Source organism: Diadema antillarum, unplaced genomic scaffold (assembly GCF_040938485.1).
Source record: "Diadema antillarum isolate AM-2024a unplaced genomic scaffold, OU_Dant_1.0 seq00000146_RagTag, whole genome shotgun sequence".
NCBI lineage: Eukaryota > Metazoa > Echinodermata > Echinoidea > Diadematoida > Diadematidae > Diadema > Diadema antillarum.
This window is the reverse complement of record NW_027271221.1, coordinates 50,781-78,030: the sequence shown is the minus strand read 5'-3', so window position 1 is coordinate 78,030 and position 27,250 is coordinate 50,781. Positions and strand designations below refer to the sequence as shown.

The 27,250-nt window shown below is 39.4% G+C and overlaps 1 protein-coding gene across 1 annotated transcript; it reads right to left on the bottom strand.

Moving 5' to 3' along the window:
- Positions 1-6,647: 6,647 nt before the first annotated feature.
- On the bottom strand, positions 6,648-26,188 carry LOC139727712 (dynein axonemal assembly factor 5-like). Its single transcript, XM_071638691.1, has 10 exons — positions 25,514-26,188; positions 24,964-25,140; positions 24,348-24,459; positions 23,076-23,308; positions 17,613-17,822; positions 15,878-16,021; positions 13,808-13,976; positions 12,327-12,625; positions 9,631-9,982; positions 6,648-8,120 (listed from the first exon to the last, which is right to left on the bottom strand). Exons 1-10 carry the CDS (start codon positions 26,186-26,188, stop codon positions 7,984-7,986), a joined length of 2,508 nt encoding a protein of 835 aa, XP_071494792.1. The 3' UTR covers positions 6,648-7,983.
- Between the last annotated feature and the right edge of the window lie 1,062 nt (positions 26,189-27,250).

Sequence of the window (27,250 nt, the reverse complement as noted above, 5' to 3'; positions counted from 1 at the left end):
GGTTATGATAATAAACAAACAATAGGCCTACTACAAGATCACTTAGCTGCACTAAAAATGTGACATTTCCACGTTCTTATCTCTGCCGCCTCCGACTATCGGCATAACAATGAACTTTGACGTCAATAAATCTCAAGGGGCACGTGCTAAATCTGTATAATCGTCTACATGTGACTCGTAAAGGTTGACTTTGTAAGCAGTCTAAGAAAAAACGATGTAACGATTTTTCTTTTCAAACCACGGCAATAAAGTCATCATCAAAATATTCTGGACCCTGGATTTCTTATTATCCTAGAGGAGAGCAAACAGCCTTTGGATTCTGTCGCTTGAATCAATGTGGAAAGTTCACGGCTAAAACTGCATAGGTTTCACTCATAGTGAAATGTACGTATTTACACTGTTCGTTGTATTCAATACAGCATCGCGTACTATTCATTGTATACATACGACGTAACGAACTGTGAGATAAGCTACATGCATGCCAAACTCGTTACGAGGGTAACCTGTATCACGCCTTAACAGTCTATTATTAGGAATCAAGTGGAATGATATTAATAAATTGTGCATAAAAGGGAAAAACTGCAAATATATATATAGATATATTTATAATGTCACAATAGAGGAATGCATTAAATGCCAATTGTCTTGATTTTTATTCAAAATCCGAATTTTCGGGGGCCTCCCATTTCGTCAGGGATGACAATGCGAAAGTGCGATGAAAGTGCGATGAAAGTGCGATGAAAGTGCGATGACAGATTCGCACTGTCATCCCTGACGAAGGGGGAGGCCCCCGAAAATTCGAATTTTGAATAAAAATCAAGGCAATTGGCATTTAATGCATTCCTCTATTGTGACATTATAATTGCTACTAGTATTCCTATAGTACTGCCAATACGCGGAGCAACTACAATATATATATTTATATATATCCGTGTACACTTTCTTTCATGTAAACGATAACTGTTTATTTGAAAGAAGGTGTACATGCAGTAGAGATTCAATTTTTACTTTAAGAAACTCCAAAGGGAGCATTTGGCCATTCAATACCTGGATGATTATATCCTATTGCATATGCTGATTTACGTTTGTACTTACTGTGCTAAGGTAAAGGCTACTCTTTTCTCTTTCACTTTCCACTCGAAAGTTAAATCACAAGATTATGGACAGAGATTGGGGTGGGGTGAGGGCATTTCATGAAGCATTTTGTCTGATTTTTTTTTCTGACAAAATTTACTGTCAGCTAATCGGATGCGTGGATTTCAGTAGCTTATAACAGTCTGAAAAATCTGTGAGAAAGCAGTGAGAAAAATCTGAATAAACACTTCATGAAATGCCCGACGAACATCTCCAAGCAACTATGTTGTTGTTTTTCTTTTCTTAGTTCTGTGATTGATTGATTGATTGATTGATTGATTGATTGATTGATTGATTGATTGATTGATTGATTGGATGGATGGATGGATGGATGGATGGATCGATTGACTGACTGACTGACTGACTGATTGATGGATGGATGGATGGATGGATGGATGGATGGATGGATGGATGGATGGATGGATTGACTGACTGACTGACTGATTGATTGATTGATTGATTGATTGATTGATTGATTGATTGATTGATTGATTGATTGATTGATTGATTGACTGATTGATTTGTTTATTTATTTGTTGGGGGGGGGTGGTCACATTAATTCCTCTGACATCTGTTAACAATGTCCTGGATGTTTATACACTATGAAGATGAATCCCTCGGAATCTACGAACCTCTTACGTATCTAAATACATGTAATGTGCTGCACACTCAGTTTTTACCAAACCACACACATAATACAGTAACTGGTGGAAATAAGGAGAAAGATAAGTGATCTGAGTCTTCATACACCACACTTTTAATAGCAAAAGAGATATACAAGCACTTGGTGGATATCACACCACACTCAATTACATTCTTTTGATTAAAAGAATAATAAACTCAAAAAGAGAATTCATTACATCTGCCATTAGAAGACTGTCAGGCACACAAGCATGTGACAAAATGAAACAGAACTTTGACAGAATAATTTTTTGTAATCATTTTTTTTCAATCAGAACACTTCCTTATTACACAACAACCAACACTCACAATTTACAATCAGGGATATTCGAAATTGCAAGCACGGAGATACTGTTGAGTACTACATGCATCTGAAATCTCAATAGGCTAAAATACATGTACACTGTAGTACCTTTTAGAGAACGTAAATTTCAGTTCTCGTGTAACTTCCTGCAAAATCAGATTGACTTGGTAGAACTGTGTTTAGTTTTTAAAGGACAAGTTCACCTTCATAGACATGTGGGTTGAGTGAATGCAGCAATACTAGTAGAGCACATCATTGAGAGTTTGAGGAAAATCGGACAATCCGTTCAAAAGTTATGAATTTTTGAAGTTTCTGCTCACTGAAGGCTGGGTGAGAACACTACTATAGCTTGTGATGTCACATGTGTACAACGATATAAAGAAAGAATAAAGAAAATTCAACATATTTTCACTTTTCTCGCATAACAAAAGAACACTTGCCTTCTCTCTCTCAGAAGGCAGGGGGAATAATATTACCCTTAACATATGTCACTAACAAGTCGAAGAAATGTGCACTTTATTCAAAAAGTAAAGTTTTGTGAAATTCTCTTTTTATTTTCTTTATATGTGACCCTGCACCTCAAAACAAACAAAAAGTTGCCAGACATGAATTTTTAGTTTAGACCATATTCTGAAAGAGCAGACTTTAAGCTTTAAATTGATGTATAATTCAAATCAAATGGACTCTCCTAACCTATCTAAATATTGGAAAGAAAGCACAAACTCAGGAAAAGTGTGAACTGAGAAAAGAGGCTCTGAAGTACAGTGTCTATTCGAACGCTTAATCTTTACCAAACCATGCTGGCTGTGCGATGAATGGGACAAAAAACAGGAAGTAAACCACCAGAGTAACAACAATGAAGGGATTATCACATTAAACTGAAATTAAGCGAGCCTCATTAACACATTCTGTCCATAATTAATGCCAACTTTCAAAGCAGTAGCACTATCCTTTCAAAAGTTATTAGAGTTGAAAGTGAAGAGTGTGGACAAGGTTTTTTCAGAAATGAAAAAGGGATTCTAAAGACACACCTAATCACACTATTCTACCAAAACTGTTCGAGATAAACTGCTAAAAAAACACACTTTCCTGCCCGTTTTATGATACCAAATTTTGGCATAATGTAAAAGAAGACCCGTTCTTTCAGAAAATATGAAAAAGTCAAGTTCGGCTAGGTTGACCCATTTCACTTATTTTCAGTCCTTATGCAAAATCAGTGTGTGCGACTTTATGTTCGTTTTGAGGTGCATGGTCACATATGGTCGTACGCATATGACATCATACACTGTAGTAGTCTTCTCATCCAGCAGTGACTACACAGATACTTTAAAAATTCATAACTTTTGAACGGATTGTCCCATTTCCCCCAAACTTTCACTGATGTGTTCTACTAATTAATATTGCTGCATTCACTCAATCCACATGTATATAAAGGTGGACTTGTCCTTTAAAGCTGAAAAAAACAAAAACCCACACAGCTGTATAAGGAATCATGCGTGCTGGACTGCAGTCACAGACTTTTTTGTTTGCAGTCACCGTTTTCTTGTTCTCTGAAGGAAAGAAATGATATACATCCTGACTCCACTCAAAATTCAGAGGGTGATTTCAAGTTCAGTGCTAGTGCTGGCACTGGTAGCACTCTCCCAAAGCACTACCTTTAAATCCAGTTCACACCTTTTCTTTTTCTTTGTTTTTTACATGAAAAGTACATTCCTTCCTCTTCTTACTGATGTATGTTGAGGGTAATGTTAGTCCTCAAGCCTTCTGAAAGAGGTAAGCCAAATACTTTTTTCTTCATGCTAGGAGAACAAAAATTAGATTAATTCTCTTTCTATTTATTTATTTTTCCAGTATTGTTGTACTACTGTGACATCACAAATTGTTGCAGTTTATTCACCTAGTAATAGTGGTAATGAAACTACTAAACTTCATAACCCAACAGATTGTGTGACTTCCCTCAAACTTCACTGATGTGTTCTACTATTTCTGAATCTTTAAATATGTATTTCGGGTTCATTGGGGGGGGGGGGGGGGGGGGGGGTACTTCCTTATTCCACTATCACTTCAAGCACACGCTTAGGATATGTGGTCTGATGCATTTTCCACCGAGAATCACCAGCCCAAGTCAAAGGATGGACAAACTACCAGCCTAATACCCAGGGAATAAAGGAATGAGGCATACTATGATAGGATATAAACTTGTAATCGGACCGAAGAGAACCTTCCAAATCGACAAGGAAAGTCAAGAGATTGTGTACGCAAGTCACAAACTGAAGAGTGAAGACGGAAGGACCACGAACCTTCTACTCCAGGAATGAAGGAACAAGGCTCCTATGTTGGGAATACAAATAGTAATACAACCGATGAGAAAGGAGTTGTGATAAGTAATGTTGGATTAAACTCATTTACATGAATTCATTGTCAATATGGAAGATTCAAAAAGCTGGGATAGTGACATATTGGCCAAGGACAACCTGGGACCAGGCATAATTACTTTGTTTGTTTGTTTGTTTGTTTGCTTGTTTGCTTGTTTGTTTTTGTGTGTAAAAACAACAAAGAAACATACAGTTTGTGAGCTCAAGTCAAAGGATGGATGAACAACGAATCAAAGGTTCTGCTCACCATTGGTATATAGTGACTCAGAAAGTGATAAAGAGTAAAACACCGCTTTGGGTGCATGTTCCTCAACAATGAGAGGCACAAAAATGAAGGAGAAAACGAGGATCTGTGTGAAATGAAAGATGACCTTGAAGAGGTTAAAAACCTTAACAACACCTCCATATACTGTGATTTATAATAAACAGGAAAAAAAAGGAGACAAACAGTTTGTGTTTGACGATCCAAAACAGAGTGTTACAAGCTGAAGAAACAGAACAAAACCACAATATACTGTGTCAAAGGAGGACGAACTACCAGCCCCCTACAAAGGGTATAAAGGAAAAAGGCTTCCTGCGATAGGAGATTCAAAGATAATTCAACCCAAGAGAACCGAGTTCTGATCACGACTGTAGGTGTACAGGATATGAATACTCAATCACATAAAGCCCATTGAATTTCTTTGCGTGGATCTGCTGTCAATATGGAAGCTTCAAAAGGCGGACATAGAGTCATATTAGTCAAGGATGGGTTGGGACCATAAACACTTATTGTGTAGTCTCTAAAAATAAGGAATCAGAAAGCTTCCAAGCTTAAGTGAAAGGATGGACATCTACCATCCGCCTACTCCGGGAATAAAGGAATAAGGCTTCCTATGACAGAAAATAAAATGGTAGACGGTATTCTGATCGGGAAATGTAGGCCTAAAGGGTGTGAATATTCAAACAGACACTGCCCTTTGAAATTGTTTGCATGGATTTGCAGATTCAAAAGGCGGAGATAGAGACATATCGGTGAATGTAGTTGAGTTCATAAACAAGTATTGTGTATTTTGAAAGAACTAAAAGAAACAGAAAATTGTGTAGAGCCACAAGCCGACGTCAAAGGAAGGACAAACTACCATCCCCCTACTCCGAGAATAAAGGAATAAGGGTTCCTATGATTAGCTTTAAAATAGCAGTTGGACTGCAAGAACCGGTCTCTGTTTAGTAATACTGGACTATAAAACTAAAGGGTATGAATATTCAAACTGATACTGCATTTTATTCAAAAATAACAAGAAAACAGACAGAGTATGCAAGATTGAAGAACCACCAGCCCAAGTTAAAGCATGGACAAACTACCAGCCTAAAATGCAGGGAATAAAGGAATGGGGCATACATGATAGGATATAGTCAAAGGAAGGACGAACAACCAATTAAAGGTTCTACTCCCATTGGTATAAGTGATTCGGAACGTGATAAAAGAGTAAAGCACTGCTTTGGGTGCTCTCAGGGAGGTGGGAAGTCTCTTCCCACCAGGTGAACCTGGTGCTCTATAACTTTGTACATGTTCCTCAACAACGAGCAGCACAAAAATAACGGGAAAATATAATGCCTCCGGCATCCTTCAGGCGGAGGCATATAAAACGAGGACCTTGATGAAATGAAAGATGAGCTCAATGAGATGAAAATCCTGAATCTTCACAATGTGTGATGACAGTTTCGCATAACTGGCAAAATACTGAAATGACAGGTTTGTCAAAAATGTCTTGAATGTTCACTTTCCTTGAACTAGATTTGCTATATTGTATAAGAGTGCAGGTACATGTATTTGGGGAATTGAGGATTTTTTTTTGACTTTTGACCGACCCTTTTATAAGTTTATGTATCGAGTAATTTTCAAGGTATGAAGAAAAAGTGTAATTACAGTATAAAATACATATTTTCATTTTTTGCATTTAAGCCTGGCTTTGGTCCTTAACATTTGACCTCTGACCTTCTGGCAGGAAATTTCCCAGAGAATCTCCATAAGGTAATACATGTATATATTAAATTTTAAAAATAATCCTGCAAGCATTGCATGTTCTAGTATATGAGGGAAATAGTGAAATTTTGAGGAGTTGACCTTGACCTTCAACCCCTGACTATTGAACCATGACCCCTAAATTCCTAGATAATTCCTGCCAGTCAGTACATGCGTATGTATCAAGTTCCTTGAAGATACATTGAACCAACTGAAAAAAAAGTGAAATTGTAACATTTTCACCTGACCTTTTGACCTTTGACCTTATGATATCAAACTCTCTCTGGAAAATCTTCACGAAGTAGTTCATGTGTACACTAAGTTTCAAGAAAATACCTTAAGGCACTGCATAGATATGGGGGAAATAGCAACATTTTTAGCATTTGACCTTGATCTTTGACCTTTGACCTCTGTTTGATATCCCTAAAAAAACTTATCAAGTATTATTGTCTCATCATACCTCATTCTCGGACACCGTTTGGTGAAATTTGCTTGATCCAGTCTTGAGTTATCGCGTAAATGGATACAAATTCATGATTTTACTTTGACCTTTGGCCTTTAGTAAATTTCACCCAAAATCTAATAAAGTAATTGCCCCATCATACTTTATTCTTGGACCAAATTTGGTAAAATTCCAGTCAATATGACTCAAGTTATCGCGTAAACAAATGTGGATGGACGTACGGACAGACAGACAACCTGAAAACATAATGCCTCCGGCACCACTTCATGGCGGAGGCATAAAAATTAATGCCCAAATAATATCTCCTCTATGTTTTTTATTGTTTTATCGGTTGTAGCGAAATTTCAATATAACGAAAGAAAACTGCCAGTCCCGAGGATTTCATTGTTATACGAGTCCACTGTTTTCCAGACAAATACATGGTGTGTGCACGTACATGTACACAATGCAATGACGGCTGTTTGTTTTCGGATAATCAAATCAAGTACACGTAATACAAATGCCAATTCCTGTGGGAGAAGTATCATACTCTATTGAAAATGTTATTTCAATGTTGAAAAGAATAACAAATCCTGAAATAGGAAAATATTCTAAGCCTGCAAAACAGCAATAGAATATGAGTCCTGTCAAAGTGACTTTCCTCACTTTCAATTACATACACACAATTACACTGACAATAGTATTCATTCAATCCTTTTGTCACCTATAACTACTGAATTTCCCTGCTTTGCAAATGGAATGAAAAGGCTATTAAACATGACAAGTTAGCTATAAAAGGACATATTAGATAAACACACGTTTTCACATCTTAAGTTAGTTCTTTTGAAAAACATTATTCAAATTACTTCAGTTTCTCCCATGCATTCCATGGCCGCCAAACTCCATATTCACTATTTTTGTTTCGTAAAACATGTGAAACATATCAGTTGCAAATTCCTGGAGTACTTTGTTAAGTGGAAGATGTGAAAGACGGAATGCCTCACTGCTGGGATGGTCATCCCTAGACAGCCTGAGTCGGGGGTCAGCCTTGGTCTGTGAGCGACTTGGCGTGTCGCATCAACTCATCACAGTAGATGAAGCTCCTGTGTTTGTGCCTGACTGCCTCCACCTCACCAATCAGCAGGGACGGGCAAACCTTGGCCGCTCTCTTCAAGACATCTACCCAAGTCAAGAAATAAAGACAGGTTCATTAGAGTGGAAGTTCATCTGTGTTGGTTAATCATATGAATTGAAGTTAAACTTCTGGTCTCAATAAAAAAATATCATCCCTGTCACATGATCAAGGTCAAGAAGGGTCAGTTTGCTTATGAAAGTTACATAGTTGACAGCAAAAATACCAGAGGTAAATATTTTGTAGTGAGATCGACAGTTTAACTTCACATGCGTGTACCTTGGTAAGAAAAGTTCATATCAACATCACGAGTTATATGCACAATCAATTAACTGTCTAAATGGTACCGCATTCTCTTTGTTTTTCTCTCTTTTTTTACTGTACAATTTCACATCACACTCAAGTGTACTGATTCAAATAGAGGAGAACGTATTGCACAAAATGGTAGAAGTTTCACCGAAATCAGAACCTCAAGAGACGAAAGTTATTGAATTTTAGTGTTCCACATGTTTTCGTATCAACTTTCACGAGGCAACTATATATGAAATCAGATGAGGCGATACTGTTATCACCTCACAACGACCAGACTGGTATACCTCCACTATATCGCATTATTTTCCCATCAGGTCTACAGTACATCTCGGCAAAGTGACATAACAGTTTCAAATGTTTCACTAGAAATTGAAATATGTTTCAAGGTTTGATGGCACAACCCCCAAATATGATGAGTTTATGATGAGTTTATGTACTATTGAACCAAATTTCATTTGGATGACAAAATCGAACAAACAAGCCTTCTAACAAACATTTACCAATCACAATAATGGGAATATACTGAGGTCACATATCATACTTTTTCCACTAAATGTGACTTTTTTCTGTTATGTTAAACAAATTGTTAATAATCATTAATGATATTAGCGCTTTAGCAATGATTGACAGATGATGACACTGGCAGAATCTTGGTTTGGAAGATTTTTTGGTGGGCGTATCCAAACCATCTAAAGAAAAATAGTAGAAATATCATCTGAAAAATATGGCACATATTTAGATATTCTTCTTGCCACATGATGATCAGGGTATTATGAACCAATGCAAGTCAATTTGTACTAGCACTGCATAGTCTTATTAAAGGGATGGTATAGTTCTGGTTGAGATGGGGCTTCAGGTTTCTAACTTACTTTGTGAGATAATGAGAAACCTCTATATGAAATATGAAAGAGCATACAATTCTACAAAGAATTCATGGTTTATATGATGACACTTAGTTTTGAAATAGCTGAGACATCCCTAAACAGGTCCTAATCAAAGGTGGGGTCCATCTTTTATTGGAACCATTTTGTTTTACTTCATCTTTGGGTATCTATGCCATTTCAAAACTGATTTTCATCAAATAAAATGTCAATTCTTCTTAGAATTGTACGCTCTTTAATATTTCATAAGTGGATTATAATTATCTTGCAAAGAGTCAAAATCTGAACCCCCCCCCCCATCTCAATCAATACTATACCATACATTTAAAGCAGCATATCCTGGCTCAGGCTGTATGAATCTTACCTAACACAGCCTCCTGAATAGCCTGATCTGGATCATCGAGGTGAACCAGCAGGCCAGTATAGAGCGTCTCCAGGTGGGCCTTGTAAAGCCTCACGTCGTAGTCCTCGCCAAAGCAGCCGAAGAACGTGACAAACGTCTTGGCGACGGCCACCCTGATCTCGTCGCTGCTGTCATCCAGGCGCTTCAGCAGCTCCATGTACATGGTGTGCAGCCGCTCGGGGTCAAAGGTCGATGGGCCGCAGACGGCCATGACCTTCTGGAGGATGCGGACGGTGATGAGTCGCGTGGACCTCGAGTCATCCTCCAGGAGAGTGACTAGCTGCACTTGGAGGTCATCCATGATGGAATTCAGCTGAAATTGAAGTACAGGAAACGGGTGGATGGAAATGGAATTAAAGTTCTCAGTTAGATAGGAAGGTAAGCTTGGGTTACTTGTTGGAAAGGACAACATAAACAAAAGGCGTTTGATGGCCACAGGGGATCAGACTCTGTATCTACTGTACAGCTACAATTGTACATCGATTACTGTAAACGTGGAAATTTTCGCGGTACATTAATTTTCGCGGAATTCAAAAACGTGCGAATATATCTTCACAATTTTCTACGCACATTTTGAACGGGATGAATTGTGTGCGCTTCATCGATGATACTGCTACGTAGTACAATGTACAGGCATGTTTACGCTACTAGTACTGTGCGAAGAGACGATACCCTAGATTGCTGTGTACTGTAGCATGCATGTGTGCACCGCACGCATCGATGCTACAGTCCCCCGTGATTATGGTACTAGAGTCACAGCTGTACTACGTATTTGAGTGCTTGTACTCGCAGTCGAGCCGGTCGCTACGTCGCTTGTTGTACGCTGGCATAGCAAGCTATGTAGCAGAGGCTTTGGATGAAAGCAGTGAATGTGTACTACAGTAAAGTAACCTGCTGCGGAGCGCGAATTTAAGAACCCGTGAATACGTTTTCGAGCCGCTCAGCGCGAAAAATTAATCGCGCGAAAATATTGACGTTTACAGTACTGCTTTATCAACAAAAAAAAGTGTAAATTCTACCTGATGCCATGCATCTCAAACTGAAGCTGGAAATCTTAAGGGTATCTTATCACCACAATGGGCAGTAAAAATAAAAATAAAAATTTCACAGAATTCTCTTTAGTGGGGCAGATATGTGAAAAAGATGCTCACATCCGGTGGAAAGTACTGTATGAAATTTTGCACATAGCGGTATTTTGGGGCACTGATTTAAGAAATTGCCGGATCCAAGAGATCTGGCCACGGGGTCGGCCGCCATTTTGAATTCCAATATGGGCGCCGTCAAAGATCCTTACCTTCAGTTCTGAATGACATAAACCATTGAAATTTGATACATAAAAGCATGGTGATATGATGACTTCAATAACAGACTTATTTGATATGTCTGACAGGCTGCACGGCAGCCAATTTGAATTTTCCGACATAATTGTCAATATGTTGGAGTGTTGAAAATCTCTATCTTGGGTATGTAAATTAGGCTACCTGATTGAGCGCGCGTTTGTAACTGACTGAGTACGGGCTGCTGTATTTACATTGTGACGTCAGTGACAGGTGCATTATGCTTCATGTTTGCTGCACTTTTTGGCATGCCCGTGAATGTAAGTCGTGATGGGTTTTTTCGCAGCCACATTGGAATTCAGAATAGTGGGCATTGCGTTTGTCAGACACATCACATTAGTCCATTATTCAACTCAGTATGTTAAAATACTTGTTTGCACTTAATTTCAGCGTCACTCACCACTAAGAACTCAAGATATGGATTTTGAACGTTTCGTCGAGGCGGCCACATTGGAATTCAAAATGGCGGCCATTCGATGTTTGTCAGACATTTCAAATTGATCTGTCATTAAATTACATATGTCAAAACGCTCTTGTGTACCAAATTCTGGTGCCACAGGTCATTCAGAACTGAAGATAGGGATCTTTAAATTTGTTTTGTGATGGCGGCCATATTGGAATTCAAAATGGGGGCCGACCCCATGGTCAAATCTCTTGGATCCAGCAATTTTTGAAATCAGCGCCCCAAAATACCCCTATATGCAAAATTTCATACTTCCACCGGATGTGAGCATCTCGACCAATTTTTGCTACATAACTGCCCCACTACTTCAAATTACCTTGATAGAGTTACACTGTGTACCCAACTGTGACATCACAAATTGGTGTAGTTTTCTTATCTAGCAATGGCAGTACCAAAACTTTAGAGAGATTCAAACATTTTCAGCAGATTGTGTAATTTTCTTCACACTAAATTCACGAATGAGTCCTGTTAATATTTCTGATTTCAGTAAATCCACCTATATGTGGGTTTTATTCTTCTTTAGGTAACTTGGATAAGTCTCTGAAGGGTCTCTCGCATGGGGCTTGACTCTGTCTCAAATTACAACTCTGCTTGCTTCTCTTGTGATTACAGTGAACTCCTGTAATAACAAAGTCCTAGGGACTGGCAGTTTTCTTTTGTTATATCGAAATTTTATTATAACTGAGTAACTACACAACAAAAATATATACACTGTAGAGTTGATAATGTTGCAGCCTAAATTTTACTTCATTGTAACTGGGCAGTAACTGGAATTTCATAATAACCATGTTTGTTACAATGGGAGTGCACTGTACTACAGGGAGAAGGCCTTGGACAAAGACTAGGAGGAGCCATACCTGCTGTGCGTCCAGCAGTCCACTCTGTAAGAGGGCCCAGAGACAGGAGACGGCCGTGGTGCGGATGGCTGTCGCTGTCCTCCCGGCGTGCCACACGCAGTTGGGCAGGACCATGTTCCGAACCACCGCCAGGGAGAAGTCCCGGAACCTCTGGCGAGAGTTGAGGGTACGGGGGGCGCTCATCACCAAGCGTGAGAGGAGGGAGAAGAATTTCAGCCGGAGCTCCGCATCTTTGTCCGGTCTCAGGTTGGTCTCGAGAATAGGGATGATGTCATCCAATAAATCACCAACAACTTCCCCTATAACAGAAACACAGCAAAGGGAAATTATTGATAGATGTACATTTCAGATAAATCATAAAAAATAATAATTGTCATATTAAGTAATCGGTCCATACCAGTAAACAAGAGCGACTAGAAATCCCAAACAAAATGTATCTTAACAAAAAACTTCAAACAGATATGATGTGAATGTTATCACACTTGCAAAGTGCAGCTCAAACTGATTGGAAAACATTATTTATATGCAATTGCTGATTATCTCCTATATCATACTATCATGAATACATGAGGAAAGACATCATTCTGCAATTGGATCGACTGCTACAGTCTCCACAGATATCACTAGATACTGGTGACCTTTTTGCAGGGGAAAACACAACCTGATTGAGAAATTCTTTCAGAGTATGAGACATTCCTATGACATCCGTGGTGAAAGGTGTGTTACAGAGTGATGGTCTCAATCTCATTCTTACCACTTCAGCAGTAAAATTGAAGCTATTACATACATTGGCAGTGTCTCCCCCAAACACAAGGAATTAACTAATAAGAGTTTGATTCATGAAATATCACTACGATTTGCTCATGCAATAAGCTACCCATCATAAATACAGTCAAACCCGTCTATAGCGGCCACCCAAGTGAAACGACAAAAGTGGCCACTACCGACAGGTGGCCACTACAGACAGGTCGGTGGCCATTTTGAATTTCAATACTTGCATTGTATATCATGAAATATCGCATGTCATTCTTAAAAACCAGCCAATAAGTTTGCATGAGCAGCTACAACATGGGGATTTTTTGGTCCAATTAACTTCATTTAAAATTCTTTTAGCCTACCTCTGTTCTTTTGATAAGACTTGGTAGAATTCACAAAATTAACGTAAAAGCTAGGTTTCCATGGCTGATTTTTGACAGTTCAGCTAAATTTTTGTGCCCGGTATGCGCAGCTAGATATTCACCAAGGGATACAATATGAGTGGGCGCTGGCTGCGTTAGGCAGGTGATCGCTATATAAAGGGTCTATGATACAGCAATTTTGTGCTGGGGATTTTTCAGTGGCTGCTACATTGTATAAGCAGGTGGCCACTATAGACAGGTGGCTGCTAAGACAGGTTTGACTGTATCCAAGATGGCAGCATTGCCTAGTATCCAGAGGGTCACAGTTGCCACGGTGCATCATCACTGTTGCTGCATTAGTACCTGCTTCTGAGAGGAGTGTGTCAAAGACCAGTCTCTCCACCGAGAGATTGGTCCAGAGCTGGTAAGAAGAGTGGAACGAGTCTAGAACCTGCTTGGAGTGGACGTCGTACAGGGCTTGCGGACTCTCATGACCAACTGCCAACGCCAAGTCTGACAAGGTCATCTTCACCTGAAATATATCAATATTGCCATAAAATATGCTTAAAATCAGCTGCATACTTATAGGAACCATCACTACCCTCACTAAATCATCTTGTCAGTTAGTTCACTTAAAAAAAACATTTCAGTTATATTCCTGTGAGCAGCATGAAAACCTCCTGTACAATAATTCATACAAATTTCTTTCCGTATTAACCTCCTGTTGCCTGACTTCCTTCTGAAGTACAGTGGACTCCCATTATAACGAAGTCCTCGAGACTGGCAGTTTTCTTTCGTTATATCAAAATGTTGTTATGACTGAACAAATAAGAAATAAACAAGGAAAAGTAGAAATTACGCACCAAATTACGCGGTGCGTAATCTATGTCCCCGCCGGAAGTAGCATTTTGTAGCAAAATGTACAATATAGGTCAAAAATCAAGGTCAAAGGTCAAAGAAGTCAAAGGTCAAAATTCTGTGAAGAAGTTTTGAAGCCCTCACCTAGTGCCATCACATAAAGCAAACAGACTCGAAATCGGGTTAGAAATGGCGAAGGAGTAGCATTTTGTAGCCAATGTACAATATAGGTCAAAAATCAAGGTCAAAGTTCAAAGAAGTCAAAGGTCAAAATTCCGTGGAGAAGTTTTAAAGCCCTCACCTAGTGCCATCACATAAAGCAAACGGAATCAAAATCGGGTTAGAAATGGCGAAGGAGTAGCATTTTGTAGCAAATTGTACAATATAGGTCAAAAATCAAGGTCAAAGGTCAAAGAAGTCAAAGGTCAAAATTCTGTGAAGAAGTTTTGAAGCCCTCACCTAGTGCAATCACATAAAGCAAATGGAATCGAAATCGGGTTAGAAATGGCGAAGGAGTAGCATTTTGTAGCCAATGTACAATATAGGTAAAAACTCAAGGTCAAAGTTCAAAGAAGTCAAAGGTCAAAATTCTGTGTAAAAGTTTTGAAGCCCTCACCTAGTGCCATCACATAAAGCAAACGGAATCGAAATCGGGTTAGAAATGGCGAAGGAGTAACATTTTGTAGCAAAATGTACAATATAGGTCAAAGGTCAAGGTCAAGGTCAAAGGTCACAATTGAAATTCTGTGTAGAAGTTTCAAAGCTCCCATGTAGTACTATCATATAAAGCAAACAGAATCAAAATTGGCTCATAAATGACAGAGAAGTAGCAAATTGAACATTTTGATCACACACGGACGCACACACATACACACACACATACACACACAAGGACACACACACACGTACGGAGCCCGTTTCATAGTCCCCTGCTCGAACTCGTTCGGCGGGGACAAAAAATATAGAGTGGATAATGTTGCTACCTGAATCTTTACTTCGTTGTAACCCAAATTTCGTTATAACCCTGTTTGTTATAACAGGAGTGCACTGTAGCCTGTCTTCTCATGAGCCAAATTCAATGTTACCCTAATTAGCCCTGTCATGTCTGTGTCTACTGCCTTTATATTTGATTACATAAAATTGCATGTGTGGGACTACAGTAAAAGGGCACAGCAGAAAAGAAGCATACAGTCACTGGCTTGTAAAGTGGAAGAGAGGAGAAATGGGTCAAGATGATGGTCACTCTTTAGGTCTAGGACAATTGGTCTCTAACAAGGTCTGAGGAGGAGGGGAGAGAAGGGCTAATTGTCACTGACCTGGTCAAGACAGGAGTGAAAAGAAAAGCCAATGGTCACTAACCTGGTCATGCCTAGAATGACCAGAATGGCCAATGATTACTACTTTGGTAGAAGGGTAGAATGGACAGAAGGGCTAATGGTCACTGACCTGGTCAAGAAAGGAGTGGAGAGAAGGGCTAATGGTCACTGACCTGGTCAAGAAAGGAGTGGAGAGAAGGACTAATGGTCACTGACCTGGTCAAGACAGGAGTGGAGAGAAAAGCTAATGGTCACTGACCTGTTCTCTGAGGGCCTCCTCTCTGCCTACCGCCATAATGGTGATGAGGACGGTGAAGAGCTCCAAGCTGACCTCTTGGCAGTCGTCCCTAGCAACAGAGATGATGGCTTGCACACAGGAGAGAAGCTGCACCTGGTAGTTAGTCTGTATCAAATGATAACACTAGGAGTCATTAATTGGGCAGACACTGTGTCACCAACAATGCAGGGGTCGCAACAAAGTACATAAATATACTGGGGTGAGATAGTTAGCAAAACAAATTACACATTCATTCACTCAGCATTATTCAGTTTTTCACACTTACAGAGTTGTTGAATACTTTAAAAATGTAACTTTGAAATCAAGGAAGTGGTATCTACTACAGACATCATCAAGCAAGAATACAGTAGTTCTTGTGTAGTTTACACTTGATATGACTTTTCTTTCACTACCACTGATTGAAAAGCAACACACTCACACAGACACAGACACAGACACAGATACAGACACAGACACAGACACAGACACAGATACAGATACAGACACAGACACATACAAAAACACGATTTGTATTCTTAATATTGGCATTACTACTCCCCAGTATATAAATGGATCAACGTCATCTGTACCATTCTGTATACATTGTATTTCATGAGTACAATATTAACCCTAGATAGACTGGGCTATTTTGGTAACTCGAAAGACTGGGGGGGGGGGGCCTAAAGGGCCCCCCCTTAAGATCTCGGCCGTGGATCGCGCGATCGCCGCGGAAATTTGCACAATGGTAGTGTGCGATGTAATCTACAAGATTGTATATTTAAATTTTCCAAAATAGTCTTCTTTTATTTTATTTTGATTAATTATGCTAATTTAAGCGAGAAATCAGACTCTTTGACCTAAATCAGTAAATAAAGCTCCAAAAGTGCTCATTTTTGGTCTAATTATTCTTTGTGGCATTCTTAGCAAATGTACTTGAAAAAAAATTCGGTATCAAAATTAATTTCTTATTTATTTTATTGTTTTATGAATTTCTTATGTATTTCTTTGTTTTTTCGACCTTTTGTTTTCATTGTTTTTTTTTACAAAATTTGTGGCAGACACTTTTTGAAGCATAATACTCCTAAAACAAATTAATTTTAGCCATTGAGAGTAAAAATAAGCATATTTATATGAACCATGTGAAAAAACTCAATTTGCATTGACTTTGTACACAAAATCACATTTTTGAGCCATTTTCGGCCTCACATGCATGTACAAAAAGTTATGTAACTTCAGAACCATACCCCCGGGCATCACAAATTTGGCGTCAAAATGTGCAGGAAACTCGAACGAAAAAAGTCATAGAGCATCGCGGCGAGAGCACTGCGTGTTGCAGAGTAATCGCACGAAATGTCGAGGGGGGGGGGGCCTTTTAGGCCCCCCCAGTCTGTTTAGGGTTAAGCGACTTTGAACATCTAAGACAATTTCACAGGTGAGTGAATTCCAAAAATTGAGAACAAAGTGACAACATGACAGAAAAAGTATTATTCCTTTTCTGGGAAAATTTTGAAAATTTTTCACATCGGATTACAACATATGGCACATTAATTAAGATCATAACAAACACTTCCCAATTTTTCAAGAGACTCCATAAGGTGCACTGATTAATCATATTACAATTTTCATTTCATACCCATCCATACTTGATAGTAATCACATTTCAATTTGACAGAACTTCTTAAATCTCAAAGCCATCATATATTATAACTATACTGACCTGTTCCCCACGGCAAACATCAGGCTCACACAACACCTTGCAAATTTCAGGAAGATACTTTTTCAGGAGCGCCCTCTTTGTCCCACGTAGAATGGAGGCAAAGGTCATGAGAACTCCCGGACCCTGGGCAGCCTGGACGGTGGGTAGGATAAGCTTGCAGTAGATCTCAGGTCCAACAAAGAATCCAACCAGCTCAGCTGATTTTTGGACCTGGGTAAGACAAACCAGTGATTGTGGTGACTGTCTCCAGCAGTAGAGAACACTAATTTTTCCCTCATTCCGACCCCTTTAATTACGATACTTATCTAATCCACACACCCTGTCTATTAGAGCATTCTAACTCTTTAAAAGCCACATTCACACGCCGGAGTCAGTTGACAGGCAAGCTAAGTTTGCTCAAACTCACAATCCTGTCAAAACTAATCTATTAATTACCAAATGCCTAAGAACAATGACAGTTTCACTTGCGATTCTATTCCCCAAACAAGCAGCTTGCTTTAACTGGTGTTTGAATACGTAGTGGTGTTTCTATGTACAGATTTTTTGAGTAAAGTCTAAATTTCTGTCGCAGTTGTGTCTGCAAAAGTCATGCCTCCCGACCTGGTAAAGTAGATAGCATAGCTAACTGCTGTACCAGCCATTTGCAAATGAAAATATTATACATAGCTTTGTCACAAAATGTACATCACAGCAAAGCTTGGAATATTCTCTCCAACTTTACTCAATGCATGTCCAGGGTTCTCGCCAGGAATTTCTTCACGCTTGTCGGCATTTATGCGCGCTTTTCTGGGGGTGGGTGCGTGGAAGCCTTCGCTAATGCTCAATACAACACAGATAAATCGCCGCTAAAATGCCACTAAATGCTACATTTTCACGGAGATGTAATGAACGTTGTGAGGGGCATATTCTCACAGAAACAATGCAGAACTCCATACCTTTTGTTAGCGGCAGTTCCTAAATAATAAGTGAAAGAGAAGTAGGTGCCGATGGTGGAGGTTCCGATTTCTTTTAGGCCTTTCCTGTTTCACTGTTGCAATAATTAGCCGCCTCTGCATCGCAACAACGCGCGCCGTGTTGCTTTCTCGCCGTCTGCTCGACCACGTGGTATAGGCCTATTGCATTCAGATGTGCGAGAAGCGATCGAGAACTTTCGGGACATCGTTGCACTTTCCTTTCTGGGTATACTGCGGTAGTTTGGCCGTGACATCAAAGAGATATCATACAAAAATGTAATGATGGTCATTATTCCGAAGGTTTGTTTAATCATAAAATGAAACAATTCATGAGTACTTCGAAGGTTTGTAATCGAAAACAACAACAACACCAAAGGTCGGTACTACAGATGAATGTTCAAAATAAAACTGATTTCGTTCGAAGATTAACAAGCATTTTTTCTTTTTTATTTTCCGATCAACAAACCTTCAGAAAGGAATCTATCGTCTATCATTGTGATTGCTTCAGAATAACAAACCTTCAGAATAAGAAAACACCCTTTTGGGGCCGTTGTTGTATTCCGAAATTATACTGGCAGAACATTCGAAATAACAAAACTGATTTCGTTTGGATATAAATGAATATTTTCTCCTTTATAATTTTTCTATTAACGATCATTCAGAATTAAGAATGTAGAGTATTATTTTGCCATTATTCTTTCGGAGTAACGAACCCCGAGGGTAAGAAAACTGTAACCGTTTTCATTTCTTCTTTATCGTTTTCCAATTAACGATCGTTCAGAATTAAGAATCTAAAGTATTATATCGTTATTCTTTCGCAGTAACGAACCTTCAGAGTAAAAGAAAACTGTAACCGTTATGGGGCCGTCGTTTTATTCTGAAATTTCACGGACGGAAACGTTCGAAATAACAAAACTGATTTCGTTGTGAAATGAACGGACATTTTTTAAAATCATTTTTGGATTAACGAACCTTCAGAATAAGGAATATAGCATTATTTTTTCATTAATCTGTCGGAGTAACGAACCCTAAGAATAAGAAAAGTGCAACTGTTTTTGGGGCAGTTTTATTCCAAATTTCACTGGCAAAACGTTCGAAATGACGCACTGATTTCGTTTTGAAATTTACGGACACTTTTCTTTATTCAATTTTCGGTTAACGAACCTTCAGAATAAAGAATCTATTATTATTTCATCATTACTACTTCTGTCGGAATAACAGACCCTTATATAGAGTACGAAAACACGCTGTTTTGTGCCGTTGTTTTATTCCGAAATTTCACTGACAGAAACGTTCGAAATAACAAAACTGATTTCGTTGTGAAATGAATGGACATTTTTTCTTAATCATTTTTTTGGATTAACGAACCTTCAGAATAAGGAATATAGCATTATTTTATCATTAATCTGTCGGAGTAACGAACCCTAAGAATAAGAAAAGTGCAACTGTTTTTTGGGCAGTTTTATTCCAAATTTCACTGGCAAAACGTTCGAAATGACGCACTGATTTCGTTTTGAAATTTACGGACATTTTTCTTTATTCAATTTTCGGTTAACAAACCTTCAGAATAAAGAATCTATTGTCATTTCATCATTACTACTTCTGTCGGAATAACAGACCCTTATAGAGTACGAAAACATGCTGTTTTGTGCCGTCGTTTTATTCCGAAATTTCACTGACAGAAACGTTCGAAATAACAAAACTGATTTCGTTGTGAAATGAACGGACATTTTTTCTTAATCATTTTTTGGATTAACGAACCTTCAGAATAAGGAATCTAGCATTATTTTATCATTAATCTGTCGGAGTAACGAACCCTCAGAGTAAGAAAACTGCAACTGTTTTGGGGCAGTCGTTTTATTCCAAAATTTCACTGGCAAAACATTCGAAATGACGCACTGATTTCGTTTTGAAATTTACGGACATTTTTCTTTATTCAATTTTCGGTTAACGAACCTTCAGAATAAAGAATCTACAATTTATTATTTCATCATTACTACTTCTGTCGGAATAACAGACCCTTAGAGTACGAAAACACGCTGTTTTGTGCCGTCGTTTTATTCCGAAATTTCACTGGCAGAACGTTCGAAATAACAAAACTGATTTCATCGTGAAATGAACGGACATTTTTTCTTAATCATTTTTGGATTAACGAACCTTCAGAATAAAGAATCTAGCATCATTTTATCATTAATCTGTCGGAGTAACGAAAAAAAAAATGAATCTTGGTGGCGATAACTGATGCTGGTGTAGAGAAAAACAAAGACAGCTCGCTCAAAAGATGCTTCCTTCTTTCAGTTTATTTTCTCCCCAGTCATTCCTATCGTTCTCCTCCCATGAACCCGTGCCATGCAGGGACGATGAACAAAACAAAATGTTACCGATGCTGCAATGAAAAAAAAAGAAGAAGAAGAAAGAAACACATCCTCAAAGCAAATTATCTACACTTTTCAAGTTGAACAAATTGATGTTCGTAATGAAGAATAAAAAAAACCAAGACCTCAAGCAGTGGGGAAACTTGATATCATGGCTTGTGGAAATTTCCATGAAATTTCCACGAAAGCCAGGTGTCACTGTCAGATAAAGAATGTCGCGCGTACTGCCACCTTGCTTCAGTGGTCGTAAACAGCGTGTACATAGCATGTAAACCAACTGGGAACATTGATGAATGATTATCCATTTATTTTCTGCCCGTGAAGGCCCCCTAACCCACCTTTTAACAAACCAAGCCAGAAGCACGTGGAGCATTACGTATACGTTGAACTTGAAAGACCATCATGACAGAATTACTATAAATTTCGGCCCGGAGAAGGAAAATGGAATATTCACGAATGACGTTTACAAATCCATAGAAATTGAAAAGGCTAAAATGGAACGCATGGCTTTTTAGATTTAAAAAAAAAAACCCACTGAAACTACCAAAACCTAAATAACAATTTGCATTTGCTTACTCCATGGCACGTTCTTTTTTCTTTTCTTTTTTTAACGAAAAATGGAGTTAATTTTCTCTCTGCGGCAATGCTTTGAACGCATCTAATTTTGCGTCATTGCCGATGGCCAGCTTCCTAAAGAATTGATACGAATCCTTTCAAATATACGAAACAAAGTCTAAAGATCCTGGATCCTGGCGGTGAATTTCGGTGGTATTATAAATCCTGTTCACTATCAAAATTTAATCATCTGTTCCTTGCGCCATTTTATCTACCAACTGTTCCTGAAAATTTCATCCTAATCTGTTCCCAAATTTTGACTTATTTTGCGAATAGAGAGACAGACAGGCAGACAAACTAACAAACAAACCAAAGCAGCCAAAAAAAAAAAAATACAACCTTTGGCGGAGGGGGGCATGCATTTCATATCGTTTGTTTTTGCGTATTAACCCGACAACAAGCGTGACAACAAGCGAGCACGTGTCAGCCTTCCTCAGCCTCCTTCGGCCTCCGACCCTCTCTTTCCGTCCTCTCTCTCCCTCTCACAATACACTCACTGTACCGTTGTACACGCAGGCGGCTGTAAGTGGCCGGGTGGGTGCTTGTGCATGTGTGTGTGGATCCCAAATCAGAGCGCATGTGAGTGAGCAAGTGTGTGATGTGGTGTGTATCAGCAGGGAGGTGAGACCTCCCTGGTATCAGCTAGTACGTCGCTCTGTTGAGCCGCGTTGTTGTGATAGGTGCGATGACTGCGTGGGTAAATTTTTGCGCTTGTATAAGTATATAAACTGCTGCTGCTTTCAACATCTAGCTTCTTTTCTAGCCAGATAATATAGACTGAAAAAGGCGAGAAATTGGTCCGAACTTAGCTCGTCAAGCAAGTTACCCTTGTCGGCAAGTTCACGCGTGGTGTTACCCTTGTCGGCAAGTTTTACCCTTGTCGGCAATTGCTTCTTCAAACCGCACGCTTGTCGGGGCCGACAAGGGTGATATACGCTGGCGAGATCCCTGATGTCTTGCATATAAGCGTTTCTATAAAAAGATATATATGGCTTTGAATAAGAGTACGTTTCCCAAAAGTGCTTGTGCGCTGTGGTCTCAGAATAATGTGGTACATAGGGTTTTACACCATAGCACATGAAGAGTTAATTACAAAATCATTTTGAAAATGAATAGTGGAGCTGCTAGGCAGATGACATTCAACGCTGGGCCCAAAACTGGCTACCAGAACTACTGTAAAACATGATATATTCGCAGCATGAATTTTTCGCGAATTGGAGCCGACGGCTTTTTTGCGGCATGAAATTTTCGCGAACTGCCACTGGCATTCAATGCATATAGTGTAGACAAGAACTTTCGCGTGCATTTTATTTTCGCGAATCTTGGCGCTCGCGAAATTCGCGAAATTAAAATGCACGCGAAAATTCCTCGTTTTACAGTATGTCAAAATTGAGGCCAACCTGCCAACACTGGCTGATTCCAAGTTCGGGGTTATCGCTGCTGGTGCTGTTCAGACAGCTCTTTGGGATGCCGGCACCAATACCAACCTTCAAATTGCCTATTGTTCTGACAATACTCACCCTGTGGACCACCTCTTGCTCCTCGTCCCCACATGCCTTGTACATGCCAGCCAGTAGCGGGGCCATGTGCTGTGTGGTGTAGTCCTCAGCGTTGATGAGCAGCACCTGCAGCAGCTTGGTCGACATGATCCTGTTGGTCACTGTCCAGTCACCCATGTCGTTCAGGCAGCCGGGCAGGATCTTGGACATGTTGCGGAAGATGAGAGTGCGGCAGCCGAGGTTGGCGCGTTCAGCTTTAGAAAAAACAAAAAACAAACATGAAATACTCAGCAAAGAATTCAGCAACAAAAATTCTGTGCTTACTGTAAAAGTGGATATTTTTGCGCAACTAATTTTTCGCGCTTGGCCGGGTAAGAAGAGTTTTGCGTGTTTTTAATTTCGTGGAATCAAGACACCAAGTACAGGAACATATAGCAAGCAAAAATATTCGCGTGCTTTTATTTTCGCGCTAGTTTCTGGTTGCGCGAAATGCGCAAAAATTTCAACACCGTGAAAATTTCCACTTTTACAGTAACTCTCCTATACAAGGTGCATGAGGATCCATTATTGCAGAGCAATTGTGTCACATCACAAAATCTTTCCTTGCTCATAGTATGGTGTTTATCATGGACCAATCATAGCATAATATCTGAAGCTGTCAGAGACAAAACTATAATCATGGGAAAATTATCCCAGAACCAAAACCAAGAGGATCCACACACTGCACTCAGCCCTTGTGCCTCTCAACTCATACCCAATCTTGAAAGTTGATAGAGTTCTGATAAACAGTGGAAGAAAAACCACACTACACGCAGCAAATTAAAAGACAACTAGTTCAATTTTGAACCACATTACACATTCAACATTTTGATGTTAATGTCTTATCCACTCTAGTGGTGCCACAAAATGTGAGTACAAGAGTGAACAAAATTATCATTCTTCAAAATAATTGATCATTTTCCTTGATGTAGTGTGGCAATAGCAAAATATCCACAATACAACTTGTCAAGATGATAAAAATCACAAAGGTAGCCTAAACCAAATTCATGGTTTAAACTTAGTCCATGGACTGAAAATAAGTGCAGATGTGTTCGTCAATGTGCAATCATTATTGGACAGCTAATAGCATGTATGCATTATGTCACATCATGCCATTTATGCAGTCAAAATTTGCATAATCCATGGACTACACACATTTAAACTATCTTTCTGAGCAATTCCAGCCTGAACATACATTCCACGCCTACTTTTTCTAGTGAACGTTTTGGAAGTTCTCTTATGTCTGTCACTCACTGTAGCCTGGAGGCAGCTCTACATCAGGATTCAAAAAGTCCATCTGATCCTTGAGGTCCTTCTCATTTTCCTCCTCATACTTCTTGCCACAATCCGCCCAAAGCTGCTTGGCCTGCCAAGAAAATAAGGAGTTAGCCCGACAACCGGATAAGCACTGCATTGTAACCACACCCAGGAACACAACAGAAGAAGCTGTTAAAAGACACAGTGACTTTATGACTGCTTTACACTGACAGCATCATGCAGGTTCATTAATTCGTGTATCTGCATGAAATAGTAGATCACATTTTTCAAAGGAAAAAGAATGCTGTTTAATTAGAACAAAAATGCACTTAAATATGTTGTGCTATCAACCTTTTAAAATCACCCAAACAGCCATAAAAACCCTTTGATTTTTTTTTTCTTCTCTCTTTCTTGTCCCATTTCATGGAGTTACGAGATGACAGAATTTCTGTCGAAATAGAATATAAACCTCAAGAATTCAGGGTATCTCAGTTATACTGTCATTCTGTGAGCAAATATTAGGTGGTACATATTTAGTACTATGATCTATAGTACTCCACAGAATGACAATGTCCTCCATAGAAAAAGCAAAGCTTGAATGAAAGCATCATACCGTAGCTGCTATCTCGTCCAGTTCATCTGTCTGGCTGGTCAGCAGGAGTGGGATTAGCTTGTGATGGAATGAGTAGCGGTCAACAAAGTCCAGGAGCCATCCTCCGACCACTTTGGTGACCGCGAGCCTAACCTGGGGTGTATGGTCAAACAGTCGCTGTGCAAGGTGGGATATGACCTGCATGAAGCAAAGAAAAAGTCAACTGGAGTTATATTTGGTGGAGCAAGGCACTTTCATAGAACCACTGAAAATAATTTCATACACTCCATCATTCATGTCGATTGTATTTTGTTATTGTACAACTACAATTGTAGGCTAGTCGTGGAACACATTCCATTGTCATGATTGTCTCTTTATCAAGTTATCTTTTCATACTTTTCTTTCATGCTAACTTTAAAGTTAGGCCAAATGCAGTTGTGTGTCACTGTCAGCATAGGAACACAAAAACAAATCATAAATAGCATTAGGCTAATTAAATTAAAACATAGAGTACATAGAGTGAACAATTTTGTAATTTATATTTAGAAACCAGACTGTTCATGTTCCATACCTTATCCATTGGTTTGTGGTTCCCATACTGCAATACATCACCAATAGTGTATATTACTTGCACTCGAACTTTAGAATGTTGATGACTGATTGTCTGTAGCAGAGGACTTATCAGACTTTCCGACTGAAGGTGAAAATGTTGGGGTATCGATCTCGCAAGCTTGCACGTACACGTGCAACTCGCTCTTCGCACATCGGAAAACGGGTCTACAATCGTCCGTTGCAAAACTCTGACACAGTCATCCAGAAATGGTGCCAACCTATCGCCAGTCAATTCAACGAGTTTTATCATGAGTTCCACCAATTCCAGACGCAATTCCTCAGCCGACTCTGTAATTTCCTGATTGCCGAGTCGAGTAACTATAGTGGGGATGAGGTACGGTAAGATTTCCGCTGGCCGCGGTATCGTCTCCACGAAATCATGAATAAGCTGCAGCGACAGCTCTCGGCACTTGTCCACTGGGTCGCCGAAGCACTTGAGCAGCGGCTTCAGCTCAGCCTCTAAAACACCTTGCAATACTTCGTTGTCTAAGGGTGGTTTCTTTCCTATCGTTTCTTTCTTGATTCCTTCGAGTGCTCTCCTCTTGGCCATACGATTTCCCTCTCCAAGACAGTTTATTTGCCGAGCTATCACTTGTCGGACTTCAGATACCGATTCCATCGCAGTTTCCGCCATTTTGATGCGTTGCCGTGTGACAAACTTGAACTGGTTGTGTTTGGCCGTTGGTTGCGCTATACTACTTTAGAGTACCTGTCTGAGCAAACAGGTGCATCTGCTAAAAAATAATAAAAAAGTATACTTAGACGTTTATACCCCGTTCCCACTGCCGATCAGATCAACTCGATCAAGCGAGATCAATCCCGATCACCAATTTTTACCAGAGCAATCCCGACCAAATGATCGATCGTCCTTCAACACGATCCCTTCCCGACCGCCATTCGATCTTTTACGATCCACATCCGACCATTCTCGATATCTCCAGAATCTCTCCTCGACAACCACACAGATCTCTACTCGAAAATCCCGATCTACACACAATCAATACACGATCACTTCACGGTCAATACTCGATTTCTACTAGACTTCTTAGACCAGGTCGACATGACTCGATGTGTGTAAGATCTTGCATCGAATGGGTCGGCAGGTTCGTACACTGATCGAGTGATAGAAGAATTGGTTACAGTTATTCGTTTGGTTATTTAAGACAACTCAGTATTTATGCTTGTATACGGCATGGCCCAAAAGAGTGCTATAAAACTGACTCTTAATTGCAAAAGCAAGAATGAACGAAAGAAATTATCATCTTTAGTAGTTGATAGACGAACACCTATTTGAAGCCAAAATCATCAATTCTTGTGCAGGCATTTCGATTCTACAGTAATTTTTCATGAAAACTTGTGATTTGCATTTTTATAATTTTGCCACCCTAGCCATTCTTGACAGAGGGACAACTTTGACAACGTTGCAAGACTAAGCTTCCGACAGAAATTGCTGCGCTGGTTTATAAATCGATGACAAAGACTGATCACTATTGTTTGTGAGCCACTCAAAAAGGTACAAAAATGCATTCAGTTGTATTCATTCATTTTATCCGTTTTCAACAGCTATATTGGATGCATTAGTTATCAGTTTTATGGCTTCACTATTGCTCGGTCAAGTAGGATATCAGTGCCCAAAGTTACAGATTTTGTAAATCACAAATTTTTTGGGAGATCAAGGCGAAGATTGATTATCATT

Coding starts and splice junctions, on each gene's coding strand:
- LOC139727712 (XM_071638691.1), bottom strand. CDS start 26,188: ATGGCGGAAACTGCGATGGAATCGGTATCTGAAGTCCGACAAGTGATA. Junction 24,460..24,963: donor TGGACGAGATAGCAGCTACG/GTATGATGCTTT, acceptor TTTTCTTGGCAG/GCCAAGCAGCTTTGGGCGGA. Junction 13,977..15,877: donor AGGAGGCCCTCAGAGAACAG/GTCAGTGACCAT, acceptor GATATATTTCAG/GTGAAGATGACCTTGTCAGA.